The 16,269-nt window shown below is 40.1% G+C and overlaps 1 protein-coding gene across 1 annotated transcript in view; it reads left to right on the top strand.

Moving 5' to 3' along the window:
* psme4b (proteasome activator subunit 4b) overlaps positions 1–16,269 on the top strand; it is a 38,661-nt gene that overhangs the window by 17,284 nt on the left and 5,108 nt on the right. The window contains exons 20-44 of the mRNA XM_042397727.1: positions 1,655–1,812; positions 2,138–2,233; positions 2,334–2,389; positions 2,527–2,583; positions 2,695–2,750; positions 2,860–2,958; positions 3,052–3,114; positions 3,234–3,329; positions 3,537–3,668; positions 5,639–5,848; positions 5,948–6,084; positions 6,219–6,272; positions 6,664–6,793; positions 7,574–7,655; positions 8,018–8,171; positions 8,647–8,713; positions 8,811–8,936; positions 9,699–9,851; positions 9,960–10,064; positions 11,188–11,279; positions 11,474–11,605; positions 11,846–12,048; positions 13,374–13,459; positions 13,645–13,773; positions 15,078–15,233. Of these exons, the coding sequence (XP_042253661.1) occupies positions 1,655–1,812; positions 2,138–2,233; positions 2,334–2,389; positions 2,527–2,583; positions 2,695–2,750; positions 2,860–2,958; positions 3,052–3,114; positions 3,234–3,329; positions 3,537–3,668; positions 5,639–5,848; positions 5,948–6,084; positions 6,219–6,272; positions 6,664–6,793; positions 7,574–7,655; positions 8,018–8,171; positions 8,647–8,713; positions 8,811–8,936; positions 9,699–9,851; positions 9,960–10,064; positions 11,188–11,279; positions 11,474–11,605; positions 11,846–12,048; positions 13,374–13,459; positions 13,645–13,773; positions 15,078–15,233 (2,829 nt within the window). The remainder of the gene's footprint in view (positions 1–1,654; positions 1,813–2,137; positions 2,234–2,333; positions 2,390–2,526; positions 2,584–2,694; positions 2,751–2,859; positions 2,959–3,051; positions 3,115–3,233; positions 3,330–3,536; positions 3,669–5,638; positions 5,849–5,947; positions 6,085–6,218; positions 6,273–6,663; positions 6,794–7,573; positions 7,656–8,017; positions 8,172–8,646; positions 8,714–8,810; positions 8,937–9,698; positions 9,852–9,959; positions 10,065–11,187; positions 11,280–11,473; positions 11,606–11,845; positions 12,049–13,373; positions 13,460–13,644; positions 13,774–15,077; positions 15,234–16,269) is intronic.

The raw sequence follows: 16,269 nt of genomic DNA, 5'->3' as shown, positions 1-16,269 counted from the left end.
TTGATTGTAACCACATAGCTTCAACTATAATTTATTTTCCAACCTCCTCTGGTGCAAATTGGCTGTTAACAGAGCTATTACAGTATCTAGTCTGCAACAGGAAACAATGAGGTTTCTTGGAAACACAAAATGCCACAAGTGAAACCTTTAAAACTGCTCTTTGTCTCTCGCAGTTTAATTAAATTGGATGTTACAGGTTTGGTTATTTAAATGTAATTTAGAAAACATTTATCAAATGATAATTAAATTGCTACAGTGCCAGACCATACACTGGCTAATACCTCTCTGTCTCTGTCACTGTCTCTCTTTCTGTTGCTTTCTCTGCATAACAAGTAAACACCTCGTGTTGGTAAAGTATACTGTACAGAGAGGGGAATAGTAGATAAGGGAAAAGAAAGACAAAAGTGATAACAACAATATCTACTCACTGAAAGAAAATAAATGGTCACAAGATGAATCTTAGAGGGGTATATTATGATTTGTTTTGCTTTTTTGTTGTGAAATATTGAATATTTTATCTCTTCAAGCCTGTAAAAACCCTTCAACACAAGCAGTCTGAGAAGGAAAAAACACTTTGGATGAACTGCTCACAACTCATGTTCACACATACATACTAACTTGTAATCAGGGTTTACAAGTAGACATTTCTTCATTTTGATGGATCATGAGCCAAAAAAGACTGGGAACCACTTACTTACTTGACAACTCTATATGTTACAAAATTATACACCACACATTATGCAGTGATAAAGTGAGCATAAGTAACATTTTGTTAAACAGCAGACACTGTTGGCGAGATAATTAGACTGAAGTATTCTGTTGTTCATTAAGCTTGATTTCTTTGGCGGGGAGTTTATTTTGTTTTTATTTTTAGTTCAAAACACAGTTGCTAGGAGCCATTTTTTACATTAATCAAAGAAACATGTTGATTTAAGAGTTGTTATTTCTGTTCATACTCTTACGTCAGTTTGTACAGGTGTTACTATTTTCCTTGAATGCAGCAAGGAGGTTGACATTGCCACACTTGATCCCTCCTACTAAACTATGATTGCCCAACAGGTTATGAAAAAATAATGTAAAAGTAGCACAAGTACAAGTTGTATAATCTTGCTTTAAGGCTGCTAAATTCAAGTTCAAAGATGATTTCTATTCTGTCTTTTTCTACTTCGGGCAGCAGGAGAGTTCAGCTGCTTGCCCTGCAGTATTTCTGTCATCACTTGAGAGAAAAGCTTTTCTGGGATAGTTTTTGTAAAACCTTGGCATCATTTGTGATGTTTTTGTACATTTGGGCAGGGGAAGTGTGTTTATGTTATGATGTATAGGTGGCGGTAATTACAGCTATGTTCCCCTGCTGCTTTCGAAAGTTTCAAATGCCGCCCATCTGCAGTTTATGGTCACTCATTCTTTATTTTGCATATTTTTTTCATTTCTCTGTATTTTGCTAGTTGGATTCATCTGCTGACAGAGGATCAGTTTGTTGTGTGATTTGTTTTCTTTCCTCAGTTATTTAGAGTCAAAGATCTGTGGTTTTGTGGTGGACTGGTTGTGCTGGTTTTCTTGCCAGTTGTTCCAGTGGAAGAACTGCAGCTCTCTCTCTCACTCTCTCTATAACTTTCTGAGAAAACTTCTCCCTCTCTCTCTCGTTCTTCTCCAGGACTGGGGCAGAGCTGGAGATGTGGCAGCCTTGGGTGTGTGTTGGCACGTGCCAAGTCAGGAGGAGGAGAACTTTGTTTTCCAGCTGCTGTCCCGCCTCCTGCACCCTGAGCTAGAGCGAATCAAGGGCCACGTCTCTGGAGATCAGCCAATGAGCAGGTGTGCTGCCGTTTTTCTCATTTCTCCATTTCTGGATGTAATCAGGCACACACACTAAAAACAACAAAGAAAACTGTAGCCTTTCATTAGTGATAAATGAGATGTGTGCAGGGCCAAAAATAAAACCTGAAATATAACATCTGTTTTTAATATGTCGTGATGCTTTTGAAGATGCCTAATCAAGAGCTTAAAAGGGGGAGAAGTTGAGTTTAGCCACCTCAGAGTGCTGAAACGCCATTACAGACCAAGTGAATTCATAACACACACACACACACACATGCACACACAACTATGAAAGGTCTGTAATGTCTGACCTGATTCACAGGGAGGAGCTGTTGCAGAGCCTTGCTGTTGTGCAGCACTGCCTTCTCGGAGCTGGAAGCATGCTGCCCCCTCTGGATGGACCACACGTATCTGACCTGTGAGTCCTGCGGCTACACACTCATACTGTTTACAGAAACACACATTTTTTTTATGCAGGCTTGTTACGTTTCGCTTCTTACATTTTCGCTTCTCCTCAGCGTGCCCTCTATGGTGAATCTTGGGGAGATCAAGCTGCATATAGGTGTTGAGTACGGTAAGAAAAGCGCAAGCAAACAAGCACATACAAACATACACAAGTAGATGCTCTCCCAATGGTTTCAGTGGGCGATAAGGCCGCTCATCCCGCACTCTGTATCCATATGGGACTTCTGTGTGTCTCCTCCCCTCCAGATGATTCACGGGAGAACTACAGAGAGTCCATCTGCCAAACCATGAGACTGCTGCTACGTGAGTGAAAATTTTACTGTAACTTCACAACACTCCAGCTCTTAACCACTCACTCTGTTTAGAATGTAATCATAATGCACAGTTTAACCATATCCTTATTTTGCCAACCAGATCACATCTTGGAGCACTCGGAGGATGATACAAAGTCACTGTTCGTCATCATTAAGGTGCCACGTCCCTGGCCTTGTAGTTTGTGATTTGAATGAGATTGTTGTTATTATTCTATCCTGTGGTTGACCAGCGAAGGTTTTAACAAAGCCCTTTGTCCGAATGCAGATCATCAGTGACCTCATGTTTTTCCGAGGAACTCACAAGAAGGAATTTGACTCACGCTGGAAAAGCTTCACTCTTGTCAAGAAGTCAATGGAAAACAGGGTGAGTTGGAAAAGCGAACAAGGCTGCTGATTGTTGTCAGTTTCACTACGTCACTTTAAGCGTGATTTAAGTATGTCGCCTCTCCCTCCGCAGCTTCATGGGAAAAAGCAGCACATTAGAGCACTGCTCATTGACCGGGTTTTGCTCCAGCATGAGGTGAGGTTACAAACACATGCACTTCCTGCAGGGGCACAGATGTAGCTTCAATCACATGCACACAGAATGAAATGTAGGTGTTTTTATAATATTTGAAAACTGTTTTTCTGTGTTGATAGATGAGGAAGCTGGTGGTTGAGGGCAGTGAATATAAAGTAGTTCATCAGGAGCTGCTCTGTGATCTGCTGCTGCTGTCAACCAGCACTTACAGCCAGGTAAAACCAACACAACACACATTAATTAATTCAGCCGGTTGTTTTAACAAGAAAGAACCTTTCAGAACATCTGCTGGTTCCCAGTTTCCTTACGGCATTAACATAAATATCTCTAGTGAAATAGAAATTAATTGAGAGTGTAAGTATGTGCATCTGTGTCTATGTATGTGTGTGTGTGTATGTATGTGTGTGTGTGTGTCCTTGCAGGTGCGTAGCAGGGCCCAGAATGTGCTGACGATCGCACTGGGAACCTATAGCTTCTCCTACAGAGACTTGATTCCCAGAATCCTACAACTGCTCTCACCACAACACACCACTGGGACACAACAGCAGTTCAAGGTACTACACACACACGCATACACACACACACACGTACATACATACATACGGTACATGCTGACAAATGTAGTTGTTGCTCTGAGCTTGCTCATAATGGTCACTGTCCGTGGTACTTGAGGATAGTCCAAAACCTTGTCTTCAGTATGTACTACATACGTACTGCCACCAAAGCACATTTCTCCCATCCTGGCCGCCCTACGTTGGTTATCTGTGGCCCACAGCATTTATTTTACTCTGTTTTACAGCTTGTTTTTAAGACACACGCCTGACATAGTGCTTGCCCCATCCTATATCGTTGACCTTCTCTCTCCTTACACTCCTGCTCATAGCCTGGAGGTCTGCAGAGTTTTGATCTGGATTAATCTTGTACTAAAAAAAACTCTGCTGAATACATTTTTCAAAAACTCACTTTCAACTTGAAAAGAAAGCCTAAGAATCCCGTTTCAGTCCTCAGCCCTTCAGCGGGTAAAATTCATACAAACAAACAGCTCCATGCAAACAGCACCATCCATTCACAGGGTATCTGTTTTTACTTTGGTATTATATAGTTAATGATTTCTTCACTAAGACCTTATGATGTGCAGGAACTTTTTTGAAATTTCTACAAATTGGCTCTTAAAGGTCTCCTCTAGACAGGTTTTAAGATATAAATTCTCAGCTTTGAATAAATAATTTATGTTTGATATTGTTTTTTCACAAAAATGATGTAGTTACAAATGATAAGAACTTATATAATAAAAATAATAAATTACGTAGTTAATTGTGTTTAAAATTGCATTTACTTCTCCCTCTTTGAAAAAAAACAAGAACGTACGAAGTAAGAATGTAATATGGAAATGTTTTTTTCCTTTCAAAAGTTTAACTACGTACTACACACAATGTTTCCATTGACAGCGTATGTGTGCTGGATATTTCCAGAACCACATCTGTGGGAGTTGCATAATGGACCACAATTGGCTTCAAAAGTAGCTGTAATGTCACAAAATCCTTCTTGTGCGTACACGTCTTAAACTCAGATTAAAAGTGAACGCAGAGAAAGTTTCCCCCTTCAAGAGGAAAATTTGTGAGTGCTCATGTAATTTGTGAATTCTACAGTTGGCTATTTAGCCTGAGTGTTAAAATGTGTGTAAGATTACAGTACAGTTTCTTTCTAAACTTGCTAAAGCTTTTTGGCTGTTTGCTATTGCAAAATATAACTGTGCAACCCACCTGTTCATGATTTATGATTTATTGCCTGTTTCACTTTTACAACATAAATCATTTTAAGCATGAGAACCAGCCAATGAGCTTGTCAAACTTACCTAAACTTGATGAAAAGCAGATTGGATAATTTGGACAATGTGTTTTTTTTCAAGATGAGAGAGTCTACCCTCACAGACACTCATAGCTCATAAAGTCAAATATTTACCACCAAGGATTTACCACCAGGAAGTTGACCTTAACTTTTACTGGTGGTAAAATATAAGACATGACGGACAACTAGCAAACAGTGTTTAATGGTGGACATGTCCATGTAACCTCCATTTTTCACGCGCTGTAATTGAATTAACTTGATGTCCATTCTGCTAACAAGAACAATGGCGTTTATGTGTGGTTTCTATCATTTACATCCTGCTGTGGCATTTTAATTGGTCTCATTCAAGTGAAATATTTGATGTCTGAATGCCTGAATGCTCCAATTAACAAATGACCGGTACTTTGTAGATTATTTGAGCTGCAAAGATACACCGGCTCTGTCCTTCAGTTTAAAACAAAAGGCTACATTTCTCTGCATGCATTTGGAAGATCCTTTAAAATGAGACTGGTCTTGTCAGCTCCTTCTGACATATTTGGCCCTAGAAATGCAGATTGTGCAGGATCCGGTCTCTAATTCAGCCGCAGCACATGACTGTTCATTTGCCTGTGCTTCAGATGTTTATACCACCATATATCATCTGTCATGTGTCCTTATCCTGTATGTGTGCACACAGGGTGCCCTGTACTGCCTGCTGGGTGTGCATAGTGGTGTTTGTCAGGCCAGTGCGAGGGATTGGGAATGTGTAGGAGAGGTGTGGCCTGCTCTGGTCCGCTGTGGCCTGTCGCCCTCCATGACCCTGGAGAAGCCCTCCATTGGTCACCTGCTTGACGACATAACTGACAGGATCCATCGCCAGCACGACACCATCGGGATCTATTTTACTGTGAGCAACACGACCATTAACAGTCAATTCACTACCCTCATCTGATCTGTTTTTAATCGCCTGCTGTGTACTGCTCCTCTTGTCCGCCCCCACCTCTAGGTATCGGAAAACTGTGTAGAGATAGCCAATCAAATCATGCAGTCTGAAAATCCCACACCTTGTTTGGAGGCACCCTCCATAGAGGAGCTGAAGGAGGGGCTTCAACGTCAGAGAATCAGAAACGTGGTCACTGCAAGGTAGGAATATAAACTGGATTATAATAGCTGTTGTTATTCATTCATTCATTCATTTTCAATACCTTCTTAGTCTTTTTCAAGGGCACAGAAGAGCTAGAACACATACTAATACAGTCTGCTTTTCTTTTGTCCAGGAAATATGAGAAGCTGGTCAATGACCTCTTGGATTGCCTTGAAGACAGAGAGCTGTAGGTTTTCCCTCCATCTGTATATGTGTTACATGTATATGTAGTTGCTATGCAAATGTATATAAAAAATATCAGCATACAGTACATTAGTTATGGTATTTCATACGGTGTGCATTATGTTTCTAAAAGGTCATTCATTAATAACAACCAGTAGCAGCTGTGAATGCGCTGATAAAACTTTGCTCCTCCTATAGTCCCTGCCAGTGATATAAATAAAGAAACCAATACAACATGAATGTTAATGAAAAAAGACACTACATTACAATATGAATTATGCATTGCTATTTCTGCCACAGTAATAACACTTCTCAGTCAATCACCGACAAGGGTTATTATTCTAATGCTCCTAATGCACGTATGCTTGTGCGTTGCATGTATGTTTGTGAATCAGGCCCTGGAAGTTTGAGCACATGGCCGCAGACCTGTTGTCTCTCCTCCTAAGGGACGATCACCCGCTGCCCCCCGATGCTGTCCTCTACTTCACACAGAGCCTCATACATGACTCCATCAGCATACGCAAGGTCTGTGGTCGTATGTGTATGTCTGAGTTTGTGTTTGTTTGGATTTAAGTACCGATGAACGGTAGAACAGTTTCCAGTAACGTACAGGACCTTTCCACCATTTTTATATTTTGGATGTCAATCTAGGACATTGTCACAACTTCATGAAGAGAAAGCAAAATGTCTAAAGCTCTAAAGATTTAATATTATGTGCATTGTATTACACATGCTGGTTTTTTGAGTATACTTTTTTTTTCATTTTTCTGTGTGAACACACTATATACTCAGAATCTGCATAGAATAATTATGTTGTATTGATTTGGGCCACAGGTAGTGTCAAGTTCAAGTTTATTGTCATTTACCCATATACAAGTATACAGTTGTCTGTTGGGCCAGGGTGCAAAATTAATGCATTACATAGACAACACAACAATACAGACGTAAAACTGACGGCAGCATTCCCAAAGAGGCAAGTGGAAAAAAGTGCAAGTATGAGTAGCTAAAGAGCTAAGTATGATGAAAAGCAGCAGCAATATATTAAAGAGTATCGCAGCAATGACAGAGAATAATGTAGAACTGAGACTGAACTGTGCATATTCTGCTATAATGGGTAAAACATTGGTGGAATAGCAGCTGTGTTTGTTTGTGGCTCTATCTAAAGTGTACTATTTTTAGGTGTAGATATAAATGTGTTACTACATGGCATCAACTCTGGGCTCAGAACCTCCACACCAACAGTTAAGAAGAGGAAAAAAGTTGGCAAACCTCTCTCATACGTTGCTTTCTCTCTCACTGTCTTAGGTGGCGATTTTAGCAATGGCTGCTATCCTGAAACAGCTGAAACGGCCAATACAGAAAGTGTTAGTGAAACCGTCAGATATTAGTGAGTATACAAGTATAAACACACAATAAACAATCATATATACAACTCTTACATTTAGTTCTTGTTTAATTTATAGGAAATTCCAGCATTAGCAGTTCTAACTTTAATTAAAATATCATCATATACAAACTAATTTTGTGGTCATTTCCCGTTGAGTGAGCAATAAGATCAGAATCTACATTTGCTTTCCGTTAAAAGATAAATTGCTTGAAATGAAAGAATCTTTCCTACCGATTTTCTTTGTCTAGAAATGGGCCAACTTTCCAACAGTGGAGGAAAGACCAAAAAACACTCGCTCACATACAAATGAGACTCAAAACTTGATACAAATGACTTTTAATGTATTTGTTTTGTGTGTTTAGGTGGTATAGAGGATCCAGAGGGTGTGTGTATAGGGGATCGCGAGGGGAATCGCTGGCTGCAGTACGACAGCAGCAACCTACCTCTTAGTCAGGAGCATTGGGATTCTCTGCAATATGTGGAAAAAACACACTGGGGCTACTATTCATGGCCGAGGTAAAGAGAATGACTGACTTAGCGTTTAGCTGGTGGATTTAGAATGTGGAAAGCTGATTAACTGCTTGCTTGGATGGAGCTAAATAGTTGATTGACTTAACTGCCGGGTTGATTTGATGCTTGTCTTTGTGGCTTTGTGGCTAACTTTATGTGTGATTAACTGCTGGATGACTGATCTGGGTGGCTGGATAACTAGCAGGGGGGTGAAGTGACTTCCTGTCACGGCCTGGCCTAGATAACGCTGACTGAACGACTTACTGCCTGGCCTAGATAGAGGAATTGATGTATAGGTGGAGGGCTGGCTGGCTGTCTGGCTGGCTGTGACGGCATGCGGACGGCTTGCTGACTAACTGACTTTTTAATCATTCATTTATCCTTGCTACTCATTTTAAGACAGTATGTGTCTATCCATATTTTCTCTCTGCTGTTATCTATAAATCACAGCAGCCTCTTCTTTGTCTCCCACTCCTCTCAGAGAAATGATGATCTATGCAGCTTCTGAAAAGCCAAAAGATGACCTGCCGTATGAGGAGATGAGCGAGGTGTGTGCACATACAGTACTGTAGCACGCACACAATTGCTCAGTGATGCCTCAGTATTACTGTTACACATCTGGTGTTTGTTTGTGTGTCACATCAGGGTGAAAAGATCATCTTTGAATATTTCTCTGACCCGGAGTTTATTGACCAGCTGATAGAGTTTCTCTCTCTGGAGGATCGGAAAGGAAAAGACAGCTTCAACCCGCGACGCTTCTGTCTTTTCAAGGTGCAATTTAATCTTCATCCTACCAATATATTTAACATACAAGGACTACCGACTGGGGATCCCAAGAATAAACTAGCGAAATGTTAACTTATTTCTCAAAACATTATTTTTTTTATGTAATTAATGTAATCTGAAAAAAACAGATTATCATTATTTTTGGAAAGTTACAGTTAATTTGCATATTGTGTAAAACAATATATACTTTCTTTAATTTCAGTTTTTATCCCAAATACAGTTTTTCCACAAAGCTTTCAAAGCTCTCCCCTCCCTAGAAAGTGTGCGATTTTTTAATTACTTTTCATTTTTATATCTTTAAATTAGGACCTGGAATTGGGTGCTTTTGACTGGGGTCCCCCAGGACCCCAGTACATTGGTATTTTTAAAAAGCACTAATTAAACCAGAAACAGAAAACAATGATATGAACAAATTCGTTGACAAAAGTCATGAAAAATTGGAATGATAGAATAAAAGTACCTGTGACATATGACAAAAAGTATACCTCTGGGACTCCAGTCAGTGGGATTAAGGTTAAACTCTCAGCCTCAATCGATCTGGCAAACGTTTTACAAAGAAGTGACACAGCATCCCACCTCTAGCCAAGGCTGAATTGAACTCCACAGAGCTGGAATTCATTGCTCTCCGTCAGACAGCTGACAGTACACTTGCGTCAAATGAACAACTTATCTGTCTTCTTTGGTTAAAAAAAAAAATCTTGGTTCCCCCACATCGAACAAACCCTCATGCTCACGTTTGATTGACAGGGGCTGTTTCGTAACTATGGAGACGTGTTCCTGCCGTTGCTATGGCCTCACCTGGAGCAGCTCGCCAGCGACCCCCACGAGAGCTCCCAGCGCTGTGTGTGTGAGATTACTGCAGGACTAATCAGAGGCAGCAAACTCTGGAGTTTCAGCAAGGTACTGGACACACACACACACAGCAACAAATATACACACTGCACTACTTTTTGATAAGAAAAGTCAATATTAATAAAAACTTTCATTATTGTGTGTGTGTGTGTTCAGGTGGACAGGTTATGGCAGCTTTTGTGCCCTTTGATAAGGACAGCATTAACCAACATCACAGTGGAAACCTACGCAGACTGGGGCACCTGTATCGCTACGGCCTGTGTGAGTTGCTCACATGCATATAAATACACCCTACGCGCCATAGTTTAGGGCTCATTAAACAAATGTGGGAATCTATATGTTTATCTTCCTTATAAAAATGGTGAAGATCAGATTTTTAAAAATCAATAAAACAAACATTTGGGTGAAAATTGGATTTTGAAAACACCATTTGCAGCACAAACACTCTGTAGGGATGGCAGTGTTGATCTGTCGGTCCTCAACTTTGGTCCAGACTGAAATATCTCAACATCTAGTTGATGGATTTACACAAAATATTGAACAGACATTTATGATTCCCGAAAGGATGAATCATAATGATTCCCAGACCTTTTCTCTCAGGCCATCATGAGGTTCACATGTGTAGTTTTGAGTGTCTCAACAACTTTTGGATGGAGTGCCATGAAATTTAGTACACACATTCATGTTCCCCTCAAGATGAATAACTTTGGTAATTCCTTCACTTTTCCTCTAATGCCATCATCAGGTCAGAATTTTGGTTTATGAGATCTGCAAAATGAATGCCTCAGCTGTACTTTATGTTCAATGCTAATCAGTAAATGTTAGCATACTAAAACCCTAAACTACGATGTGAACATGGTAACCTCTAGAATCTGCATTTTGTCATCATTGTTAGCGTTGTCATGCTAGTGTTAGCATTTAGTTCAAAGCACCACTGTACAGTAGATGATTAGTCTTGTTAATCAGCCGCAAATCTTTTCTCACCATTTTTCTCTGCAACCTTAGCAGACAATTTTATAAAACTGTGCTTTTCACAGGAGGACAGTGTTTACTGCAAACTATTGCTGCCTGTATTAGGGATTATTGCAGCAAGTAACATAACATTTGAATGGGGACGACATATAATTTGGTTGAAAATCAACCGCTTTGCTCCTTTTAAAATCTTCAAGGAGAAACTGTGAAACACATAACAAATACTTGTACCATTCCCTTCTGGTTGTACTGCTGACTTATTTTCAACCAGTAACTAGTTTTCTCTGTTTAAATTGGAAGTAAAAGTATGGGAATCTGTGCATACAGTGGTTGAGAATCACAGCTCAGTGGATGAATATATGTTGCCCACCTGAAAAAATAACCCTATTTTGTATTGGCTGTTGTCCAATAGGAGGGTCGGGACCCTAGGAAACTCCATTGGCTGCTTGAGCTGCTGATGGAGAGCCCGCTCAGCGGAGAGGGCGGCTCATTCAGAGACGCCAGGTACGTGTATGTGTGTACATGAATATCTATACACACAGACTGTGTTCATGTCATCTACAGTATTTCAGAGGTTTCTGATTTCAGGCTGCAGTAGTAACCTGAGCTGATGCAAGCTGACATGCCGCAATAACACAACGACCCCCCCCCCCCTCCTATCCTATCCTTCCATCCCCCATTTTCTTTGTCTCTGTCAGTTTGCTGTATGTGCTTCAAGGTGGTCTGGCCCAGCAGCAGTGGAGAGTATCTGAACTGCTGCACAGGCTGCTGGCTTACTTGGAGCCCAAACTCACCCAGGTGTATAAGAATGTCAGGGAGCGCATTGGCAGGTACCAAATCAACTTGGTGTTATCTCTTCAGGATTACATAATCACGGTTAAATAGGTTAATCTAATTAACCTGTGTGCACTGTTTGGGCTGTTAAATTCTAAGCCTCTATTTATCTCAATCTATCTGTCTGGACTGCTCTTATTCTGTATTTTTTTTTTTTTTTACTCTTTCCATCTCCTCTTTCTGTTTTTTTCCCCCTTTGTTTCCTTCTCCTCCTCTCTCTCTCTCTCTCTCTCCAGTGTCCTGACCTATATCTTCATGATAGACGTGGCCCTGCCACACACCAGGCCCACCTCCTCCCCCCACGTGGCAGACTTTGTCACTCGGGTCCTAGAGCGACTCAAGCCCCTCACATCAGAACTGGAGATCCACAACCATATCCACGAGGAGAACACCCAGGAGACGGACGAGCGCACCCAGGCTGTCAAACTGCTCAAGACGGGTCAGAATGTGGATGCAAGCATGTAAACTGTGTGGTGGATGGACGTGGTGTAGACCAGGGATAGACAGTGGCTGTGGGAAAAATATATATACCAAGGCAGCTTGTCCTCTTGATGAAATAGACTGACATGCAGAAGCCAGATAAAACAGGCTGAAAGCTGTAATCCCTTATTGATTTCACCATTTTAAATCTACTTTAAAAGGTAGTGAGGTGTAGATGAAGGGGATTTCAAGGATGTGTGTTCAAGTCTTTCAAAAAAGAAGTTATGGGCTGTGTAAAGGAGGTCAACTCAATATTTGGGAGGGTGTCTCTAATATTAACATTTGTACAGGTCACACGGTGCAGTCATCTGTATTATATTATATTACTCATGTTCATTACAAACAAGACCCAGTAGCAGTTTAATAAATTGGGTTCAGTTTGTTTTTCAGCAAATTCTCATTTAATATTTTTTGTTATATCCAATTAAAGGGTCAGTTAATACAAATTACAAAAAAAAAAAAATCCTCACTTACCTCTGCTCTCCATCCAAATGCAGATAGTTTTTGGGTTTTATTTGCCCAAGTTTTAATACATCTACCACTGAGATTTCTGTCCCTGACCTTATACAATAAGGGTGATTTGGAGGTGGGTTTTCATTGTTGGTGCTTACGGCATTGAAAGATTTCATTTATAAAATCTGACAGCAGGATCTCTTTCCAATAAGATGTGGCAGCAGAAATCTGAGATATGGATATTTTTAAAACCTGGGCATATGAAATCAAATCTATCTGAATGACCAAATGCTATTAAAGGTACTGTGAGCAAGGCCGTAGCTACCACTGAGGACACAATTTGGGGATTTTGGTGGTTTCAGTAACTTGCTGGGAGAAAAAAGCTAAAAAAAAAAACATTTAAATGTGATTACTTTTCATTTTTTTTATTTTGCTACTCAAGGTCAAGCAGTAGGTGTGTTTCTAAAAGTAGAAAATTATTTGAAAATATAATTCTTGTTAGTTGGGAACAGATATTTATTCATACCTACATTAGTTTTTAATAGCGGGATGCCTGATTGCATTCGACTGAATTTAGATCTCATTTCTTGTCTTAACATTTGCACATTGTTGCTCTTTCAGTTTCTGTTATTACTCTAATCTCCATTATACAGATAAATATCTAGTTATGAAATTATCCAAATCATTAGATACTAAATCATGATAGATTGTGTTTTATTACCAGAGCAATGCAGTAAGGTCACAGCGCCAAGTCAGTTGTTTTTATTCTTTGGCGTCAACCCAAAATCTCCTCCTTTGGTGTGCATGTGTGTGTTTGTGTGCCATTTGCAGTCTTGAAATGGTTGATGGCGAGTGCAGGGCGAACTTTTACCACTCCAGTTCAGCAGCAACTACAGCTCCTGCCTCTTCTCTTCAAGGTAAGGACACACACACACACATACACACACACACATACATGCAAGTCCCAGCACAGCATTATTACCCACTCAATCTTACTTGCCCATTAAACTCAATTTCTCTCTTCATTTACTCAAAATGGTGCGTAGCTCTGTGTCTTCCTACCTCTCTCCATCTCTCTCTCTCTGTTTCCCTCTCCCTGCAGATTGCCCCGGTGGAGATTGATGAGAGCTATGATGAGATGAAGCAGGATGCGCGCACGTGTCTCTCTCTTATGTCCCAGGGCCTGCTGTATCCTGAGCACATCCCTCTAGTTCTGGCAGCACTGGAAGAGGTATTATGCGCACACAAGAACACACACAAACACACACTGCCCCACCTGTCCGCTGTCAGTGTTGCGAGTCTAATGCTGCCCAAAGTGCTGTTAGAGTAAAAGCAACCTGTGCTGTTTTAAATTTGCTTACTTTGTAATGTTCGAGTTTTGAACGTGAGTGGCCCCTCGATTGTGAAATTTCTGTTCTCTCCACAAGCCACGAATGTTGCTTTTGTGCCAATTTTCCGCCACTAACCACATTATCTACAGTTTTATATTTCATCGAAACGTGTGAAAGCAGTGCAAAAACATTTCTTGGCTTCACCTTTACACCCAAACCTACAGAGCCCCTAAAGTCCTGAAGATGGATGTTTTCTTTATCTTGTGGGAAGGGAATATGTTGTTATTTGAGTGAATAGTTCAACATTTTGAAAAATACTTGCTTTCTCATCCAGAATTAGATGAGAAGATTGATACCATATCGTAATATGAGAGTGGTATCGGTCTTTTCATCTATCTCTCAGCAAGAAAGTGAATTAGCATATTTGCCAAAATGTCAAACTATTCTTTTAAAAGTTTGTACAAGTTTGGGATAGCTACCTAACATTTCTAATGTATTCTTGTAGAAGTACACCTCTGTTCTGTAGCACTTCTATAGCGCCCAGCGTACTGGTGACTGCTTGTTTGGTAGGCATTCAGCCAAATGATTCTCTGCAAGAAGCCATCAATACACTCATTAATACACACAGCAAAAGGTTTTCTTGTGAGTCGGCATGCCAGATATAATTCAGTGCTTTTGAGAAATCCGGTCTTCTGTGAAGTCGTTGCCATCTGTGCGCTAGAGCACTTGGGATCCAATACGGCTCAGAGTCTTACTTCTTTCTTCTTCTTCTACTTCTTTTGAAGCCATTGTCTCGGGACTTCATAAACATCCATCTAAGCCTATGCATCCTCCCCTCCCTGGACCATGTAACTAATCACGGATGAAGTAAAGACGTGGTCTAAATCTTCATAGTCTTTGCATCAGCTGTGCCTGTTGTCCATTAATATATGAATCTGCTGAGGACAGTCCCATGTTTTTATGTTCGATCTGAAAGATTTTTATTGTATGACATTCAACAGTGAACGTAAAACTTGATTAACTGGTAGAGAAGTATATAAATTGATACACAGTATAACAAAATATCTGCATTTTGTGCACGTTCAACCTAATATTTTGTTTGCACACATTGCAAAAAAAAACCCCAATATCTTTTGGGACTTTGGAGCCTCCATAAAAACCCGATCCCATCTGTCTCTGTCTCTCTACCCTTTCCCCTGTTTAGATGGCAGGCAGCAGGTCGTGGCATGCACGCTACTCAGTACTGACCTACCTCCAGATCATGGTTTTCTACAACTTATTTACCCTGCTCAGTGTGCCTGCTGAGGTGCTCCGCATCCGAACGCTGGTGATGCAGCTGCTGCTTGATGAACAGCTTGAGGTAATGAATGCACAAAAAGGCAGCAAACACTGGTTTAACACAGGCGTTGCCACTCTATAAAGTGTAATTGTCACAGGATTATAAATGGCCAATTTATTGTCTCCCAGTCTCTTCTCTCTAAATCATAATCCCTCTTTTCTATGCACAGTTATGGCTTGAAAATAACCCTCTGCTTCACTGCTCACATCTTAATTTATTTCCCTATTCAGGTGCATTTCTTCTTCTTTTGTGGTTATAGGAATGTTGATAAAGCACTGTGACTATCCTGCACTCCTTAGCTAAATGTCATTTTAGAGATCTAAAATCAAAATATCATCTTAATATATGATGGTAATAAAATATAATATGTTAGTTTGAGTGTATAGACTGACCAATTTTATTTAAATTAAAGTGGAAACCACTTATAGTGATTACAGTTACAGAGATCAACCACTTATATGGATCAAAAAGCTCAGGCAGAATCATTCCTGTACAAATGCTGTTTAAATCATTTGCTTATAGTAATCAAGTAGTCTGCTTACAGTGTTCTTTTGGGTCTTTTCATACATGACAACATATGGAAATTTTTTTTTAAAACTACAGTAATTCTTATGTATGTACTTAGCAGCACTTATTGTCACCATTATTGCCTCGCGGTAACCCGTCTGCTTCCGGCTGGTTACCCGTGGCTGGTACTGCATGCACATTGAAATCATGACAGGAAAAAGGAAGTCATTTTTCTCTCAATGAAAAACGTAGTCTCCTTGAAGATTATGACAAACTGCCAAAAATGAGCCAACGGGATGCAGCAGCGAAACTGCAGCAAGATGCAGCAGCGAAACGACAACAAGCGTTTGAAACAGCTGCGTTATGAAACAGTCAATAAAATTCAGTAAATAGCAAAGCTTTATATTCAATAATGTCAATTAGATGGTAACTGCATGACAAATAAAGAAAAAGAAAAAGAAAAATCAATTATAATAATCATCTGCTTATGGTGATCAATTTGACCCAGACAGATGTGATCACTATAAGCGGTTTCCACTGGTTATTAATT

Source organism: Thunnus maccoyii, chromosome 20, assembly GCF_910596095.1.
Source record: "Thunnus maccoyii chromosome 20, fThuMac1.1, whole genome shotgun sequence".
In the NCBI taxonomy this organism is placed as follows: Eukaryota; Metazoa; Chordata; class Actinopteri; order Scombriformes; family Scombridae; genus Thunnus; species Thunnus maccoyii.
Note: the sequence above shows the minus strand (reverse complement) of the source record. Positions and strands in the feature narration are given on the sequence as shown.